Genomic DNA, 16,201 nt, shown 5'->3' on the forward strand with positions numbered 1-16,201 from the left:
ATATTGTCTCTAGTTGTTATTGTTAATATATTCTCAATATTATTATTGGATTATCAAAATTGTTTCTGATGAATCAAAGATTTTTTAGGGGTGTAACAAAATAAAATGAAATAAATTAGAAAATACATTGCGTCATATACTACAGGTTGTTGTGCATTGTGCAACGCCTCCATTGACAACACGTCCTTGATAACAAGGTTTCAAGGTTTCAAGATTAATCTGTTTGTCATTTTACCAAACTGGTTGCAAAACAACATTTAGTTTAAGCTCCATGGTGCTACATGGGAGAAAAACAAGGCTGGTTTGCTGGATAGCTTCCATTCACATCAAGAATGGAAGTGGTACAAGAAGCAGCGCTTCTTTGGTGGAAAACGTTCTACTATAAACATAACTTTACATAAAATGTTCCTGGCCAAGACCTACATGTGTGTTTACTGTCCACACACTGTTTCTTTTTTTTTCTTTAATTGAAAATCTTATTATTCTAAATCTTATATTATCAGTGAAGATCTTATTAATAATCAACTAAATCAGTTTAAAATCAGTTAAACATATTTTGCCAAAGTACTGACCAGCTCTTGTTTAGTTTTATCAGGGAAGAGTCTTTGCAGCATGTCCATGTAGAGGGCTCTGTGGTTTGGTATGTCATGAGTGTACTGAGACGCAGTGAACTGGAAGCGTTGGTGGTCATCAGCACACCAGCCACAGAACCTGAAACAGAGTCCGACCCAGAAAATACATGATCAAAACTATGATGTCATGTTCCCCTGAATTGGTTTCACTTCATTTCATTTCAAGAGGATACATTTTGATCATTTGCATACTACTCATAGAAGCCAATAGTGCTATACTGTAAAGCGACCATATGGAAATCAAGTCATGAAGTGGCTCTGAGACATTGATATAATCAACCTCCTGGTGAGAAAGACCTGTCATGCTCAACAGCTTGCTTTTTGGGAGTGAAGTGACAGTGTCTCTATATGCTGTCGATGTCCTGCTGAGCTTTTAATCTTTCATCTAGATCTGCCCAGCCTACATTGGAGCTCTGCCTGTGCATGAATTTATCAAAATGGAGGGCTGAATATGATTAAAAGTCCATTTCTATCAAGGCTGAGGAAGATATTGAAGGGATCGTCATACACTTATCATGTATTCACTAAAATCTTCTAATTCAATCAATGTGTAGTTAAAGCTGAACTTTAGCTGTCCTCAGGCTTACCTGTCAGTTCTTTGCACTTGCTCTTGAAGTCTCTGAAGTCTGCTCTGGTACCGTTCTGACAGGGAGTGGAAGGCCTGGATAAGGGAGTCCTTCAGCTCTGGGTAAGGGCAGTCTGAATGCAAAACCTCTTCGGGAACGTTTTCTATGTCCACCAGATTATCTGAAGTACTAGTGAGATATTTCTGCAGAGGACAATATGATGTAAAGAGATTTTAAATGAAACGTTTGGTGACACACTGTAGCAATCACATCTAAAGACAAAGTGTAAGCCAAAATATGGATTAGAAATTGGTGATTTGCTGAAATTTACCCCCAAGTCAAGGCAAATGATCTCCTCTTCCAAGGCCTGGTACTCTGCTTGAAGTTTTGCATTTATCTCATGTTGCTGGTCTTTAACAAAGTTGATCTAGTGATTCAAGGATAAAAAAAACAAAAAACAAAACACAGTTAAATTTACACAGACTTTGGAAACAAACATGACTGACAGTTTGACCTTATTCTGTGCAGGGAAATCAAACTGCTGATTATGAATTGCCACCTTAATATCAGACAATAAAGACTCTTTTTTACAGAGAAAAATAACAGCTACAAATCTGGGATTGAGGGATGCGAAGAGCTGTAACACTCACTCTCTCTCCTCGTTATTCTATGCCTGCTCAAATCAACAGCACTGTTTGAACTCAGGTCCCCCCTGTTCTCTCAGATGTCTCGATTCAAAAAGGTTTATCAGGAGAGTGATTCAGTAATAGCAAGTAATCAGAAACTGCTTATTTTCTAAGATGTTAGGTATCAGAAGGAGGGGAACAGCTGGTTAGAAATGGAGACAATGCTTATCAAATAATTAGGCCTGTTTCTCTGTTCTCCCTGTTCTCTGATTTATTCACAGAAATAGTGAAGGAGTGGTCACATTTAAAAAATGTTTCAAAAATTCTAAGGATTGGACGTTGTGGAGGAGTGGTAGAAGGAAAACACAACAAAGACCATGTTAACACATTCTTCTGATTGTATTCAAATAGGAGCAATTGGTTGTGAAAGAAATCAGTTTTTTGAATTCTTATCTAGTACCTTTTCCTCTATTCTATTCTATCCTTGCACATTTTTTCTTTTTAGCCCTCTCACTGAAGACACGTATCTCACTTTCCTCTACTCTGCTTCCTGGCATCATGTTGTTTGCCTCCACAGAGTGATCACATGCCCGCCAGCACCCTTTTTGTCCAAGCATGACTGCAGACATGACTGCAGACTACAGCCATGACTAGACGCTTGTCAATCGTGGTTACGCACACATAGCTTGCACACCGTTAACTGTTAAACCGCCTACACATGAGTTCAGCACTTCAGTCTCAGCAGGAGCAATTTTTTGATCTCCTGGTGAATTTCATCAAATGAAATATGGTAAAATAAAGAAATATTGAAGCAGATCTTAATTTTCTCCAACAGAAAATGTTAATGTCAGTGAGTTTTATGAATGAGCCAACATTCAAGGCCATGAATCTCAACTGGATCCATGCATCGTGATACAGATGTGGACTCCTACTGTATCTGCATGGATGGATGGACTGAGGGATGCATGGATGACTGATGGAAGGATGGAAGGTCGGATGGATGGATTCATTTACTCTCAATTATGAATGAAAATGTTGAATTATAATGTGAGGTGTCAAAACATATAAAAAAATCTTTGGTAAGTAACGTGGCATGGGGTAAATTTTGCACCTTATCATACCTTTTGATTCCCTTTTGTAAAGTAGTGTTTCACTTGGCCCATTTTTCTTGATTTTCTCTTTAGTTTCATTTAAATGACTCAGGGATGAAAATGTAATTATAGAGCACCTGAAAAGGATCTCTCTCTGAATTCATAGTGAGTCAGAGTGTGAAGTAATGTGGTGAAATGAGAAATAGAACAAATGCACAAAAGTTATGAAAAAAAGATGAAAAGGCGGGGGGTTCTCCTATTGTGCCAATGCAATCAGGTGGCTAGGGGCTGTGGGCCAGCGAGAGTAGAGGGGGTCATGGGAAAGAAACAAGCATGAGTGAGCCACACAGAGGAGACAAAATGGCTGGCAGACGGTTCATTCCAAGTATGGTCTGTCTTTAAAGACCCCTGCTTACTCCTTAATCTCGCCATTCATCTCGAGAGCTTGTAAAAAGCCTCTCAGAGTCAAAGGCAGCATTGGTGACTTAGGGACTGTGGATATCAGACAAACAAGAGATTCATGGACAGTGAATGCAACGCTGTGTGCATGCTGAGGCCATTGTGAGAAAAAGCAGGGGAGTTTCAACTTCTGTTGGACGTGCAGGATGGACTGTTTTTGGTTTAGTACCTGCAGTGAGTGAGAACAACTAAGATTCACTGTTAAAAGCTTTGAGTGCACCTACGGGATAAAACACTCCAAATGGTTCGCTAACAGTCAAGGACATGTGTTGTACGATCAAGGATTCTCAAAAGCTGGACCATTATATGTTTTAAACCAGGTGCACTAAAAGACTATATCAATTTATTTTTCTGAGAAGAACTTTAAAATCTCTCCACTCTGTTGAGGCTAACTGTGGTCACTACTGTGGGCACAAATGACATACAGATACCTGCTGTATTACTTGTTCACAGTTTGATTGATGAGCAGTGAGCTGCTGATGTTGTGCTTCACCCAGTCTGAAGCACAGGTCATCCTTGAGCTGATGAACAGGCTCCACTGTGGCGACCCTGAATGCCTCACGCTCCCTCTCCAGGTCCAGCCCTAAACCCCAACACAGACATACAGAGGACAAATATTAGTACAGTACTTATGAACAGCAGAGACTAATGAAGATACAGTTACCAGCACTATTTAAAACTGTTAGTGTTGTCTACCATAGTCTTGAAGTGAGAAGATGGCAGTGTCTGTTCTACCATTTGGTCTGAGCTGCTCTACAAATTCATGGATGTCATTCTCTGCCTTCTCCCTGTTTCATGAGAGAAAGATAAATACAACCACATTACATTTAGCTACAAGATATTGGAACCAAACTTGTTTATTTCTGTGGTCATTTTCAGCCATAACTGTATCATTTAGATATATGTAGTTAAACACAGTGGTCCGACTTGTGTTTATTTCACGTACTGTGCGTCTTTGATATCTGCAGAGCAGCCACATCTCAGACTAACTGCTAGTCTGGGCTAAATTCAAGCTGTCATTTCTGTGACCCAACAGGGAAATTAGGTCTCCAACCTAATGTTAGTGAAAGAGTTGCGATTAAAGGAGACGTATAATTCTCATATTCAGGTTCATAATTTTATTTTGGGTTACTACTAGAATATGTTTATGTGCTTACAGTAAGTGCCTAAAAAAACACATCAGTGTTTTCATACTGTTCAGTGCTGCAGCACTGTGTTCCCGCTCTGTCTGAAACACTCTTTTTTAACTCCGGTCTCTTTAAGCCCCCACCTCCTGAATACAGAGTCTCCTCTGACTGGTCAGCTCACACATGCCTGACCCAGCACCACCGATTGCTGAATCAATTCGTACATACCAAACTAGCTGCTAGACATAAATTATGCAAATGTGTGACATGGTGATGTAGTGTTATGTCACAAAGTTATGGAATTAAAGGCGGGACTACTGATGAGGCGTATTAGGAGCAGTGTTTTCTGTGGGAGAGAAGAACGTCTGTTGAGTATTGCTAATGTTATCTACCAATATATTGCAACTTTTTTATTCAGGTTTTCCTAATCTACATGCAATGGGGTTTCCCCCCTGAGCAAACTAGCTTACTGTTACTTGCTTTAATCATCCCATTGTCCCATCTCAGAATAATCAATATAATTGATGTATTGATATGTAGGCATCACTGAAATGTTTCAGCTGGTACAGCGGGGACTCATTTTAACTACTTATATATTGCTTGGTAGCTTGATCAATAATAATACATCACAATAAGTTAACAAAATGTATTTGTTGATTGCATTTTTCATAAATAATCTGAATCTGCAAAGTAACTTATGCTTAAAGCATAGTACCTAAGTACTTTCCACCACTGCTATGTTTTCTCTTGGATGTATGTCCCCCCAGTCGAGTCACACACTGACTCGACTGGGGGGACATAATGTATCAAACTAACAGGCCCACAGAGTGTGTTGCGGTAATTGTTTACTTCTTACTAACAGGACCAGGGGTTGATGTGATTGTGAATAAAGGCAGAGTAACCACAGAGATGTATTTGCTTGTTTTCGCTTTTGACAAGGAGGCTATTGAATCCCATGGTAATTTAACTAGAAATATGTGTAGAGAGTTGCAAGCAGTGGCACATCTTTATGACTAGACTCATTACCGAGGCTCATGCTTGTGTACATCATTAACCTTGGGTGGCTCAGACACAGTCATTACGCAGCCAAACAAGCTGCACCCCAGAGCTAGCGCTGCCCTTCTCACTTCACAAGGCATGACACCGCTGGGGCCTCAGTCCCACACTTCTGCCTCAGCACGCAATATACCCTCTGTCCCCACCCGGCTCCAACTCCCCCACTTCTCTCTGTTTCTCACCCTTTAATTCAATGTCATCACCAAGAGAAAATCAGCTTAAATCCTCCATCTCCTCTCTTCTTGTTTCCTCCCTGGTACATTCTTCTCTTTGAGCTTACTTTTTGTCCCCTAGCCTCTTTAAACCCTATTTTTTCATGCAGGTTCCTGCCTGGGCTCAATGGGGCTTAAGTGGAACGGTTGCATGGTGTAATAGCAGATCCAGAAAACTGCAGCAGATAATGACAGGGAGTAATAGGGGGCTCTTACTCAGCCTTTTGCAGCCTGGGGCACTCTCTGCTCCACACCTGTCTGTGCTGCCGTAATATGGAGCTCTCCTTGGTTGCCTTGGCTGCACAGCGAGTCTTTTGAACCTATAAGACAAGGTTTAATGCACAGCAGGAATAAACAGTTTCCCCACAGCTGAAATAGGCACTGAAAAAGCAAATTGAGTGTTTGCTTTTAAATACACTTTAGCCATTACATTTATTTGCTCCTTCAAATAATTAACTCAATCTGGACAGAGCTGATTCTGGAGTGCGTTAATGCATCAATTATCGGGACCATTTTAAAACATCGGAGAAGCATAACAACTATAAAGTGAATGAATCATGATGCTGCAAGGATGGTGAAACATAAACAGGTCATTTTTGTATCCTATAGTTAAGAATGAGTTGTTTCGTCCCTCTCCGCACATCAGGGATGTTTCGACACAGGCTTTACCAGCATTATTGTGTCTGTGAGAGGCTCATAAACTGGGGTAATTCACCTGAAACAGTGTCATTGTTCAAGAATGAAAGGAAAATAAACAAAAAAAAAATCGAGTAGAAACATGCATGACACGCATGAAGCATGTTATTAGGAGAGGAAGGGAGGAGGTAGAAGACTTAATCTCCTCTCATTTGTTTTCTGTTTCATCATGACGGAACAAGGCCCTCCTTCATAGCGCTCTCATTGTCTCCTATCAGTGTTTTCATGCACAGGCCACTGGCTCAGATAATTGTACAAAGGAAAATCTCACATAACTAATAAATGGGTACAATCTATTTCATATTATCAGGAAATCTAAAGGAGTTTGGGTGTTGATTTATGTCGTGACAGTCTATCGATGTGTCAATTTGCTGCTGCTGTTGTTGCAAAAGAAGTATGAATATATTGTGCTGGACATTTGCCCTGGGGGTGACGTCCATCTTATAGTTATTGGAATCAACAGCGCTCAATCTAAAACCAGAGCTGCTCTGAAAGCAAAAGGCCAAATTTATGTCATCCCATGCCTCTTCCAGGCAGTGTGTAATAGGTGATCTTGATTTGCTATATTAGCTTTAACTCAGCTCAACACTATCTGTGCCCGGAGCTGAACTTACATCAAGTGATTTCTCGGCTAAATGCAAAAAAAAAGCAAACTATTAATATTCATTCTTATCGATCTTGTATTAAATATTAAACCACACAGTGTACAGTCACATTCCCATTCCTATAGTATCGTGAAAAGACATTTACACCATTTTAATGAGCACTACTTTCTCATTATTTGTGTCAAACTGGAGACAATCAATGCCTCAATTTTTTGTTTTTCTTTCAATGCCATCCCACATTGACGTCTACATTTTTGTGTAGAAGAAAAAATGATATATTTCACACATTTGATTCGTAATATGTGTAGCACTTGTTTCTGAATTTTCTCTTTTCTTCTAATATAATTTTTAAGCAACAAAATACCAAAGGAAATTCCTTGTATGTGGAAACATGCTTGGCAATAAACCTGATTCTGATGATATCTTATCTCAAATCTCATCTCTTAATCCAGCCATGGACCACATTCACACAGCAGCCATTTTCCTCTTACGTTATGCTCAGGATGGGAAGCTCAAATGTTGTACTGCTTGTGTTCCAGGTTGCAAGTCATATACATGACAGGAATCTGACAAATTGTTAAATTGTCTTCACCACTTCTTGATTTATCAGAAATGTAATGACAATGAAAAGTGAAAGTCCAGAGAAACATCAGGCAGTATTTCAAGCTAAAACAACATATTTGATAATCAAATATTGTGAAGATGGTCTATTGCAGATTTGCTGATTTCGCTGCCTTTCAGATATCTCTTATCAGTAAATTGTAGCCTTGACACTACACAAACAAAATAGGAGTATTTTGAAGATCTGAGAAAATCTGGCTCGACTAAATTCTTTTGTTATATGACCCACATGGAACACCTGGGTAGAAAGTCAAAAATACATTTTTATAGCTACAAATAAAGGTGCTCCTCTGCTAGTCAAGTCATATCTGTACTTCACAATGAAGATAGTGTCTAAATGCATGGCCCTCCCTCCATTACACCAATATCACATTGGACTGTGTTTTACACATTTCTTGCTTGTCGTAAGCCTATTTCACAGCAGATATTTTGGCTTGTCATTGCAGGAAAAGCTCACCTTTTAACAATAGCTCTGTTCAATTGTTCACACATTTACTACCCCTTTTATAAGAGGCACTCAGTAGAAAAGCGGTAAACCGAGATGTCAAACATGTAATAATTTTTGTCACATCTATATAAAGTGACACGTTGCATTATGGGATTGCATCAGAAAGTAGTGGGCATGCCATGGACACGATGTTTATTGTTTTATTGTGGGAATGTTTCAGGACACTATATATCATGCATACACTTCTTACACAGAATTCAGCCACTTAAATAAAATGGCAGAAGGTAAAATATTGTGCTCTACTGTAAAAAAGCAAATAAGGTTTTTGCTCACAGCCCAGCAGGACCCTGTAAATGAAGTAGCTAAATAAAGTTCAGCCATCGTCAAATGTATTATTTACACTTGTGCTTTTCCTACTGTGACACGTCAAAATGTCTTCCATGAAAAAGGTCTAAAGTATCTCGAAGACAAGACAGGACGGTCATCATGAGTAGTGGGGAAAAGGTATTGTACAGTCTTTATAGGGCTCTGCTTGGAAAACTGGCCCTTTATAATTGCTGTCAGATTTCATCTAAGCTGTAAATATGATGTCAGGTCACAGCCTTTATTAGACATCTGGTCATCTTAAGTGGAGCCTTACTGGAATTATGATCGGTTAACAAACTTCATGAACAGAGAATCATTAATTGTGTAACTTCTCCTTTCCAGAAAGTGCAGCAAAATTAACAGCAGGGTCAGAGAGATGTCAGTGGAGCTCAGTCACCTACATGCCCACACAGTCCTGAGAAGGAGCCTAATTAGACAAACTAGTGAAAACACCTGTGCGGGTGGACTATCATGGGTGTGAAAAGGCTTAAATATTATGTTCCTTACAAATGAAATGACTGAAAAAAAAAGTATTCAAATTTTTTCTTAACTTAAACTGTTTTGCATTTGTTTTCTGTCATTTTGAGTAGTGTTTGAATCCTGCCAGTTTGTCTTCTTTAGCTATTTTACATTTTCTTGAAATGGAGATAATCTGTGTGCATATTTGTACGAATACATAATTAACAAGGACTGCTGTTTCAGTTCTGCTTTTTCATGTTTTCTAATTTAACCAAGGTATTAGTATTCATAGTATCATGGAAACATCTCTTTTTTCTCATTTTTAAATGTTTTCTTTCTGAACATTTTTTATTCTAATGCAAGGTAGCTATATTTTTACAATTTCATACAGTGCTGCTGGGAATCTTATCATGAGGCAACATTTCAAGGTTTGTGTATCTATTTCTGCCGCTGGTCCTTCCTGGAGAGCAAAAATGATCCCATGCTTGAGGCGACTCATGGTCATTTATTTACCCTCTATTACATGACCAATGGGAGATGCTCAGAGAGCCTGCCTTTTAGCAGGGCAAGCGAATGTGAACATACCCCGTCTTATCTAGGCTATGCAGAGAGCAGGGTTGGAAGGAGCCACAGGCAACCATAGTGATACAAAAAGGCTTCTGCCACAGTTTACCAATTAAAACACTGCAGGTCTAACAGCCTTATCTCCATTGCCCCCAGCATTAACTTTTACTCCACTCTGAGTCAGACGACTATGAACCTCAAACTGTTTTATAGAAAACCCCAGGCAGCCAAATGAATATTCATGAAAGTGGGAATGCTATTGTGTATGGCAGCGATATTACTGCTCTGTTTCATGTTGTTGGACAAACTGTAAAGGTTATGCAATGCCTGTTATATATGGAATGAAATCCCTTTACAGTATGTGGCGTGTCAGAGAGAAGAAAGAAAGGTAGACAAATAGAGAGAAAGGCAGCTATTTAGTACTATTGGAGACGTGCTCTGTTATCACCTCGCACTAAAACAAAAAGGTTTTTGTCAATTCAAGTTTGTCCTGTGGTTGGTAATACTGACTGTTTGCTCTGGAAAAAGCATTTTATATCATAGCGTTGTAGCACATTCCTCTTCATTTGCTGCTGATTCCTATATTATTACATGTAACAGGAACGGATTTGATCATAAATCTGCTGATTTAAGCACAGGCATGATATTAATAACAACCAAAATTTACCTTTTGTCCAATTAGATCAGACTCCAGGCGTTTGGCATCAACAATGGCTTGTAGTCTTTTATATTCAGCTGGTTTGTACTTTGAGCTGCCAAGACCATTTTTCATCCGCAGTGTCAGTTTTTCTGCATGGATGAAAGCAAATGATATGGCTGAATTAGGATCACTGGAATTGTTGAAAATCTCATCACTTTTAATGTCTGAAGTGAAGTCTTTATGCTGACTTCAGCAAAGAAAGAAATAGAGGTAAAAGATAGAAGAACAGACAGAAAGGAGCTAATGGATTGTATGGGTAATTTGGAAAAGCTGTGTGTGTGTGTGTGTGTGTGTGTGTGTGTGTGTGTGTGTGTGTGTGTGGAGGGAAGATTAACTGTGTCAGACAGTTTTTTGAGCAGTTCAGCTGTGACTCAGAGTAGCAGGTGAATAAACACAAGCAACACTGCCCCTGACAAGCATCAAAGACTTGACAGTACCTGGAGAATTCAACATGGGGACTTCAGGTCACATCTGTTCAACATATCAATGGGACACCATGTCACAAGTCAGCAATGTTTCAAAACTCATTTCCGCTGACTTACCAACATCCTCTGCTCTGTAGCTTGTAATGAACGTTTGCAGATCCCTTCCACTCATCACTGTAGGGCTCTATTTGAATGAACTACAGCGACTGCAAAAATAAAGACCGCTGCATGTGAAATATAGAGGTTGTGCAAAACATGATGAGAAAACATTTCACCTGCACAGGTACCTGACTTCAGTGGTGTCATTCAAAGAAATAACAGGAAACTCTGGTCCAAACGCAATAAAGCCCATCAAAAGCCAAATAATCAAGGTCTGCATGACATTGCTGAAAATAAGTCAACTCTCACAAGTTTTAGTGTTTGGAAGGGGACAGATGGTGAACCCAGTGTGATCAGATATGCTGCTAGAACATCACTATGTCTTTGTTTTCAATAAAGCTTTAAAAAAATCTGTCCACAAAGGCATTGAGCCAGTTAAGATGTACAACGTGTATGGGGTCAGTGTGAAGTATGCAGGGACAGATAAAATCTGTGTGAAATGAAAACTGTTGCTCTGTTACGGTTCAATGGGGGATAATTGCTATTTTCTGCCCATGTCTCTAAAAGAGAGCCTTCTTTTTTTATAACACAGAGCAATATTATCATTTTTTACATTTTTGACTTTAAATGGCAAGCAAAGGTTAACACTCAGAAAAACAACAAGTAATAGCCTGCCATTATGTCCTAAGGATGATTGTCCGCACTTGATAAGTCATGTAGCATTAAACCACACAGTTAAGAGCAGGAAATTTTGATCAATAAACTGATTAGTTGGTCGACAAAAAATATTCAGCAACAATTTTGATGATCCATTAATTGTTTTAATCATTTTTAAGCAAAAATGGCCAACTCTTTAAGTATGAATAACATTTCCATGCCAGTGATGGAATGTAACCAAGTAGATTTACTCAAGTACTGTACCTAAGTATAATTTTGAGGTACTTTACTTTACTTGAGTATTTCCATTTTCTGCCACTTTATACTTACACTCCACTACATTTTGGAAGCAAATATTGTACTTTTTACTCCACTACATCTAGTTTTTAACTTTGGTAACTAGTTCCTTTGCAAAGTGCATGCTGCATCAGAGCCAAAGACCATTTTTAAGTTAATGTATCTTATCAGTAATTGGATTTTATAAAAACCCAGATTAGGATAATCAGAAAAATGTTGAATTTCTGATCCAACAATCTGTCAGGGCGATAATCGGTCAACCCACAGTATATGGGTATATTGTATATTTTACTTTTATTTGTATTTTTGATATAAAGTACATGTATTGTCATAAAAATTACTTTTGCCAAAGAAGTAGATGTAATATCAGATACTAAATTATCCTTATGGATGATTTAAAAGTAATGTTTTAACATGATATCTTTACTTTTACACAAGATTGGCTTCAGGGTACTTCGTTCCTCTATGAAGGTTAAACACCTACCATTGGGTATTGATCAATCAAGTTTAACAAATCAATTCAATCAACAGACACTGTGATAGGCACGCTTCACAAGTTAGATACTTGATTAATTGAGGAAATAGTCACTGCATTACTTTAGTTCAAAGGTGCACTGGGGGAGACTAGAAAAAGATCTTCATTAACTGATTTTTTCTTATGCCTAAACAAAATAAATAAACAAACTCTCTTTGTTTTCATGACTGAATAAACTGAATAAACAAACTGACCTTGAATTTCAACACAATTTCATACTGATTTACTTTGTTTATATTCAGCGGACCCTGCCAGCTTTTTAGCTTCAAACCAAGTTCTTGGGAACTTATTTTCCACTGAGAACAGCTTGTTTATGCAGTTTTGAATAAATGAGTTTGTATTATTACCTCATAAATATTTCAAATATTAAAATTCTGAGTTTGAATTTCTTCTCCAAGACTACATAGTACCCCTTTCATCATACTAAAGCACATGAACGCATACTAAAACTTACAATAATGCAGGTGAGCTGGAAAGGTGTCAGGGGGAGCAGCTGTTTTATTATCTTGTTAGCTAGCTAGTTAGCTAGCTAGCTAGCTAGGTCTGCTCTGAAGTCAGAACATTTTAAATATGGCAACAATTTTTAACAGGAACATTAGTAAGTTTTACAGAACCTCGTTATAACTAAAGGCAACACATACACACGACTAGTATAAAGTATTTGCTATGCGCATAAAACAAACATTTACCCGTTGAACCCCGGCTCACCTTGTGCTATCCCTCTCTGCACAGTGTACGGGTTGACAAAATTTGTAACCAAGGCAACTGTCATCTCTTCTGCCATTGCTCGATTCAACAATGCCAACCTCCTTGGGAACGCCCCCTTCTCCCGTCGCAGCCAATCAGGAGTGCGCACTGCTTCCCCACATTCCCACTGACGTCATGCACGCTCTCTCGCAGTGCCTGGGACTGTGCTTGCTGCTGGAAGCAGGCAGGGAGCAGCGGAGAGGGGTTGTCTTCTTCTTCTCTCGGCTGTAGCTTTTGTTTTTTTATATATGGAGGCGCGTTTCACTCTTCCACATGCATGGGAACTAAACGACGGGACTTTTACCGATGAACTTACCTGCTCCGATGTAGATCCGAGCCGCAGCTCAGCCAGCGCAACACCAGTCCTCCTAAAGGTAAACCTAACTGCTTTTTTTCTCGCTAACTGCGGAGTAATTGGGAGAAAATAAAAGCATCTGTGCGCGATGTGGGAGGAACTCAGAAAGTCTTGAGAGAGTGTGTGCCCTTTTTGTACGTGTGTGTGGCACAAGATAAACTTCTTTAGTCTTCTTCACAGCGGGAGAGCCTCTAATATTAGGCTAATCTAGTTCTTGTGACCGACAACCGCACACCTTTTGAGGGAGACCTTCACGCGCCGCCTTCCGTTGTCGTGCCAGTAACCGTTAGGATGAAAACTTAGCTAGCTAACACACACAAACTGTTTTAGTTTTCGGGCGAGCCCCAAAACTCATTTTTTTCAGCGATATTGCCCTTGAAGAGTGTGTAGCTGAGTGGTGTAAGGAAAAGGCAGGTGAGGTTGGAGTGTGGGAATCTCAGGAATGCGAGGTCGCCGAGGGGCGGAGATCCAGAGACTGCGCTCCCACCAGATAAGCTTACCTTTACCCTCACGTTCACTCGCTCAAGTCAAACTACGCCATATTTAATTACCCTAATCTGCATTTTAAACACTGGCGCTCTCCTTAACGTGATCTTTATTGCTTTTGCACTGTGCTGCACAAGAATAATGTGCCTTTAAAGACTCGCCTTTATTGTGAGCTGCAAAAAACTAGTCAGATTACCTGACTTTAATGCATTTAAGTGCAACATTCAAGACATATATACATTACCTTGCCCCACTTTGTGGGTCTGATTTGAAAATGCACAATCACATACGTGTGCCCAGTGATAACCCAGTGCTTGTCTGTCACTGTGCCAGTGTGAGGAATGCAATTGCAAAGGGAATAGAGGAACTTGCCATTTAACTCTCATCCCTCTGTGTCATGTCTGGTTACAACCGCAGCAGAGGAAAGCTCAACGCAGTCATTCATTTTGTTCTGATGGATAGTCACCAAAGGTCAACTTTCATACTCCGATTGTCACGCCAAAGATGCTGGGAGCAGTGATACAAGTCTCTCCTATCGCCATGCAGGTGTGGAAAGGTCACCTGCCTGCATCACTGATGTGACCATAGCACCATTATTATTTTTTTTATTTTTTTTGCAGCCAGCAGAAGAAGTGCATGTGGCAGATGAGATCATACGTGAACTCTCTCTCACACTCCAGAGGAATCTCTAGGTTGTTCCCCTCGTGATTCACATTACTGCACAGGACACACACTGCCACACAGCTGACAACCATTGAGGGTGGTTTACTGTGGGATTGAAACAGCAGTGGGATGTTGGTTTGAAGAGCACATTTCACCCTCTTTTTTAGTTTTTTAGTAGTTTCTGTACTATAAGCAGTGACAGTGTGTTTGGCACAAGGAGAGATGTTGTAGTATTTCGGACATTCAGCCAACCGGTTGCCTGTTTCATTTGTCATGCTGCATGTTGGTTATCACTCATGATGTACGAGATAGTAAAGCATGTTAGTGAAACTTAATGCATTGCTCATGCGGGTGCTTAAGTATTACTTGCACGAAAAACAATCTTGTGCCTCAGTGGACAACAAAAACACAAACGTGCTCACAAAATCTTGTTGGGATGATTGTTTGACCGAGTCTTCATGGTGAGTTCTTTCAATGGGAACCGACAACAGTTGAATAGTTTAGCGCCCTTTGGCGGGCCTCTCCTCCTTGTATTTCTTTCACCCCCTAATTCTGGCCCGACATCAAGGCTAAAGCTCTCACCCCTGTGTTACATGTCAGATTTGCTTTTTTTCTACCATGATCAAAAAGCATTTTCTGCCTCTTTTAAGAAAGGGAAAGTATTTCCAGTCTTCTCCAGCCTCATGGAAACAAAATGGTTATTTTCCTTGTGCCTGCGCATGCATGTGTGTATTTAAGTAAAGTGCTCAAGTGTCAACCTCCTCCTTCAGTCAGGCGAGAGAAGGTCAGCATCTCTTGTGCACAATTCAATGAGTCAAGTGCTCTTAAAAGTAAAGCTTTTACTGGGTGGCAGTCAGGTTTTGGGGTTTTATTTATTCCCTTACCATTTTTTGAATAAACAGTATCTTTTTTAATAAAAGTGTATTCACAACAAAAACTCTGAATTTCTGGGCACAGATGGCTGTGGGCGATCATGGTCATGATCGATCCTGAAGGTGTCCACAATCCACGTATAAGGTTAATAGTTGAGATTGGCTTAGTATATGCTGTGATGTTTCCAGATTTCACATAACCACAATGACTAGCCATCACATCCTAATACCTAAACAACTGAATAATTCAATTAGAAGTATCTCCCAAAACGACAAATATTACCATTGCCAAAACAATGACTAATGCAGCGTACCAGCATCAGGCGATTTATCCAACTAGATTGCCGTCCTGATTTGACAAATAACATTACATGCTTTTCCTTGTGTGATGTATTGTAAACAATGCAGCATAAATTACAGCTAGCAGACTGGCTGATGATGAGCTTGTGCCAAAAAATACTATCCCTGTTTAAATGGTATAAATAGATTCAAACGCTTTTTCAAGTCAGGCTATAGTCTACAGGGCATTCAACACTGAGAAAAAAAGATCACATTTTAGATCATGGATTGTGATTGCAATCAAATGGATTGCTATATAATTATTTTTGCCAGGTCGCCCACCCCTAACACAAAAACAGATGTACTGCTTATGCTTACAAGCAGTGAGTAGTTTGAGTTTGCATTATGATGCAGATTTGCTCCAGAGTGTGGGAGAGATTCAACAGATTTGGGGGGTTTTGTCTGGGAAGGACTCACAGCTACTGTGGTGTGGCTCCAGTGTGAGATGATAATAGTTCATAGTGGCGATAAAAGTAAGAAAATCTTTTATTCATCCTT

At 39.6% G+C, this 16,201-nt stretch overlaps 2 protein-coding genes across 6 annotated transcripts in view; one reads left to right on the forward strand and one right to left on the reverse strand.

Moving 5' to 3' along the window:
• Window positions 1-13,052, reverse strand: part of LOC311262484 (coiled-coil domain-containing protein 148-like) — a 34,033-nt gene extending 20,981 nt beyond the window's left edge. Inside the window, exons 1-9 of one of the 3 annotated variants that reach the window (XM_084361872.1) lie at window positions 12,950-13,052; window positions 10,771-10,859; window positions 10,196-10,317; window positions 5,986-6,089; window positions 4,071-4,162; window positions 3,806-3,957; window positions 1,530-1,625; window positions 1,220-1,401; window positions 573-711 (exon numbers count right to left, since the gene is read on the reverse strand). In XM_084361872.1, coding sequence (XP_084217998.1) covers window positions 573-711; window positions 1,220-1,401; window positions 1,530-1,625; window positions 3,806-3,957; window positions 4,071-4,162; window positions 5,986-6,089; window positions 10,196-10,317; window positions 10,771-10,825 — 942 coding nt within the window. In that variant the 5' untranslated portion in view covers window positions 10,826-10,859; window positions 12,950-13,052. Of the gene's footprint in view, window positions 1-572; window positions 712-1,219; window positions 1,402-1,529; window positions 1,626-3,805; window positions 3,958-4,070; window positions 4,163-5,985; window positions 6,090-10,195; window positions 10,318-10,770; window positions 10,860-12,930 lie in introns of those variants that run through there. The other 2 variants (XM_084361873.1, XM_084361874.1) reach the window with 2 other exon arrangements.
• Window positions 13,053-13,138: 86 nt separating this feature from the next.
• The window catches only part of pkp4 (plakophilin 4), a 93,421-nt gene continuing 90,358 nt past the window's right edge, over window positions 13,139-16,201 (forward strand). For all 3 annotated transcript variants that reach the window (XM_084361865.1, XM_084361867.1, XM_084361866.1), the window contains exon 1: window positions 13,139-13,362. The gene's annotated coding sequence lies outside the window, so the exon portion shown is untranslated. The remainder of the gene's footprint in view (window positions 13,363-16,201) is intronic.

The sequence above is a fragment of the Pagrus pagrus genome, assembly GCF_965226575.1.
Source record: "Pagrus pagrus genome assembly, chromosome: 9".
NCBI classification, from domain to species: domain Eukaryota; kingdom Metazoa; phylum Chordata; class Actinopteri; order Spariformes; family Sparidae; genus Pagrus; species Pagrus pagrus.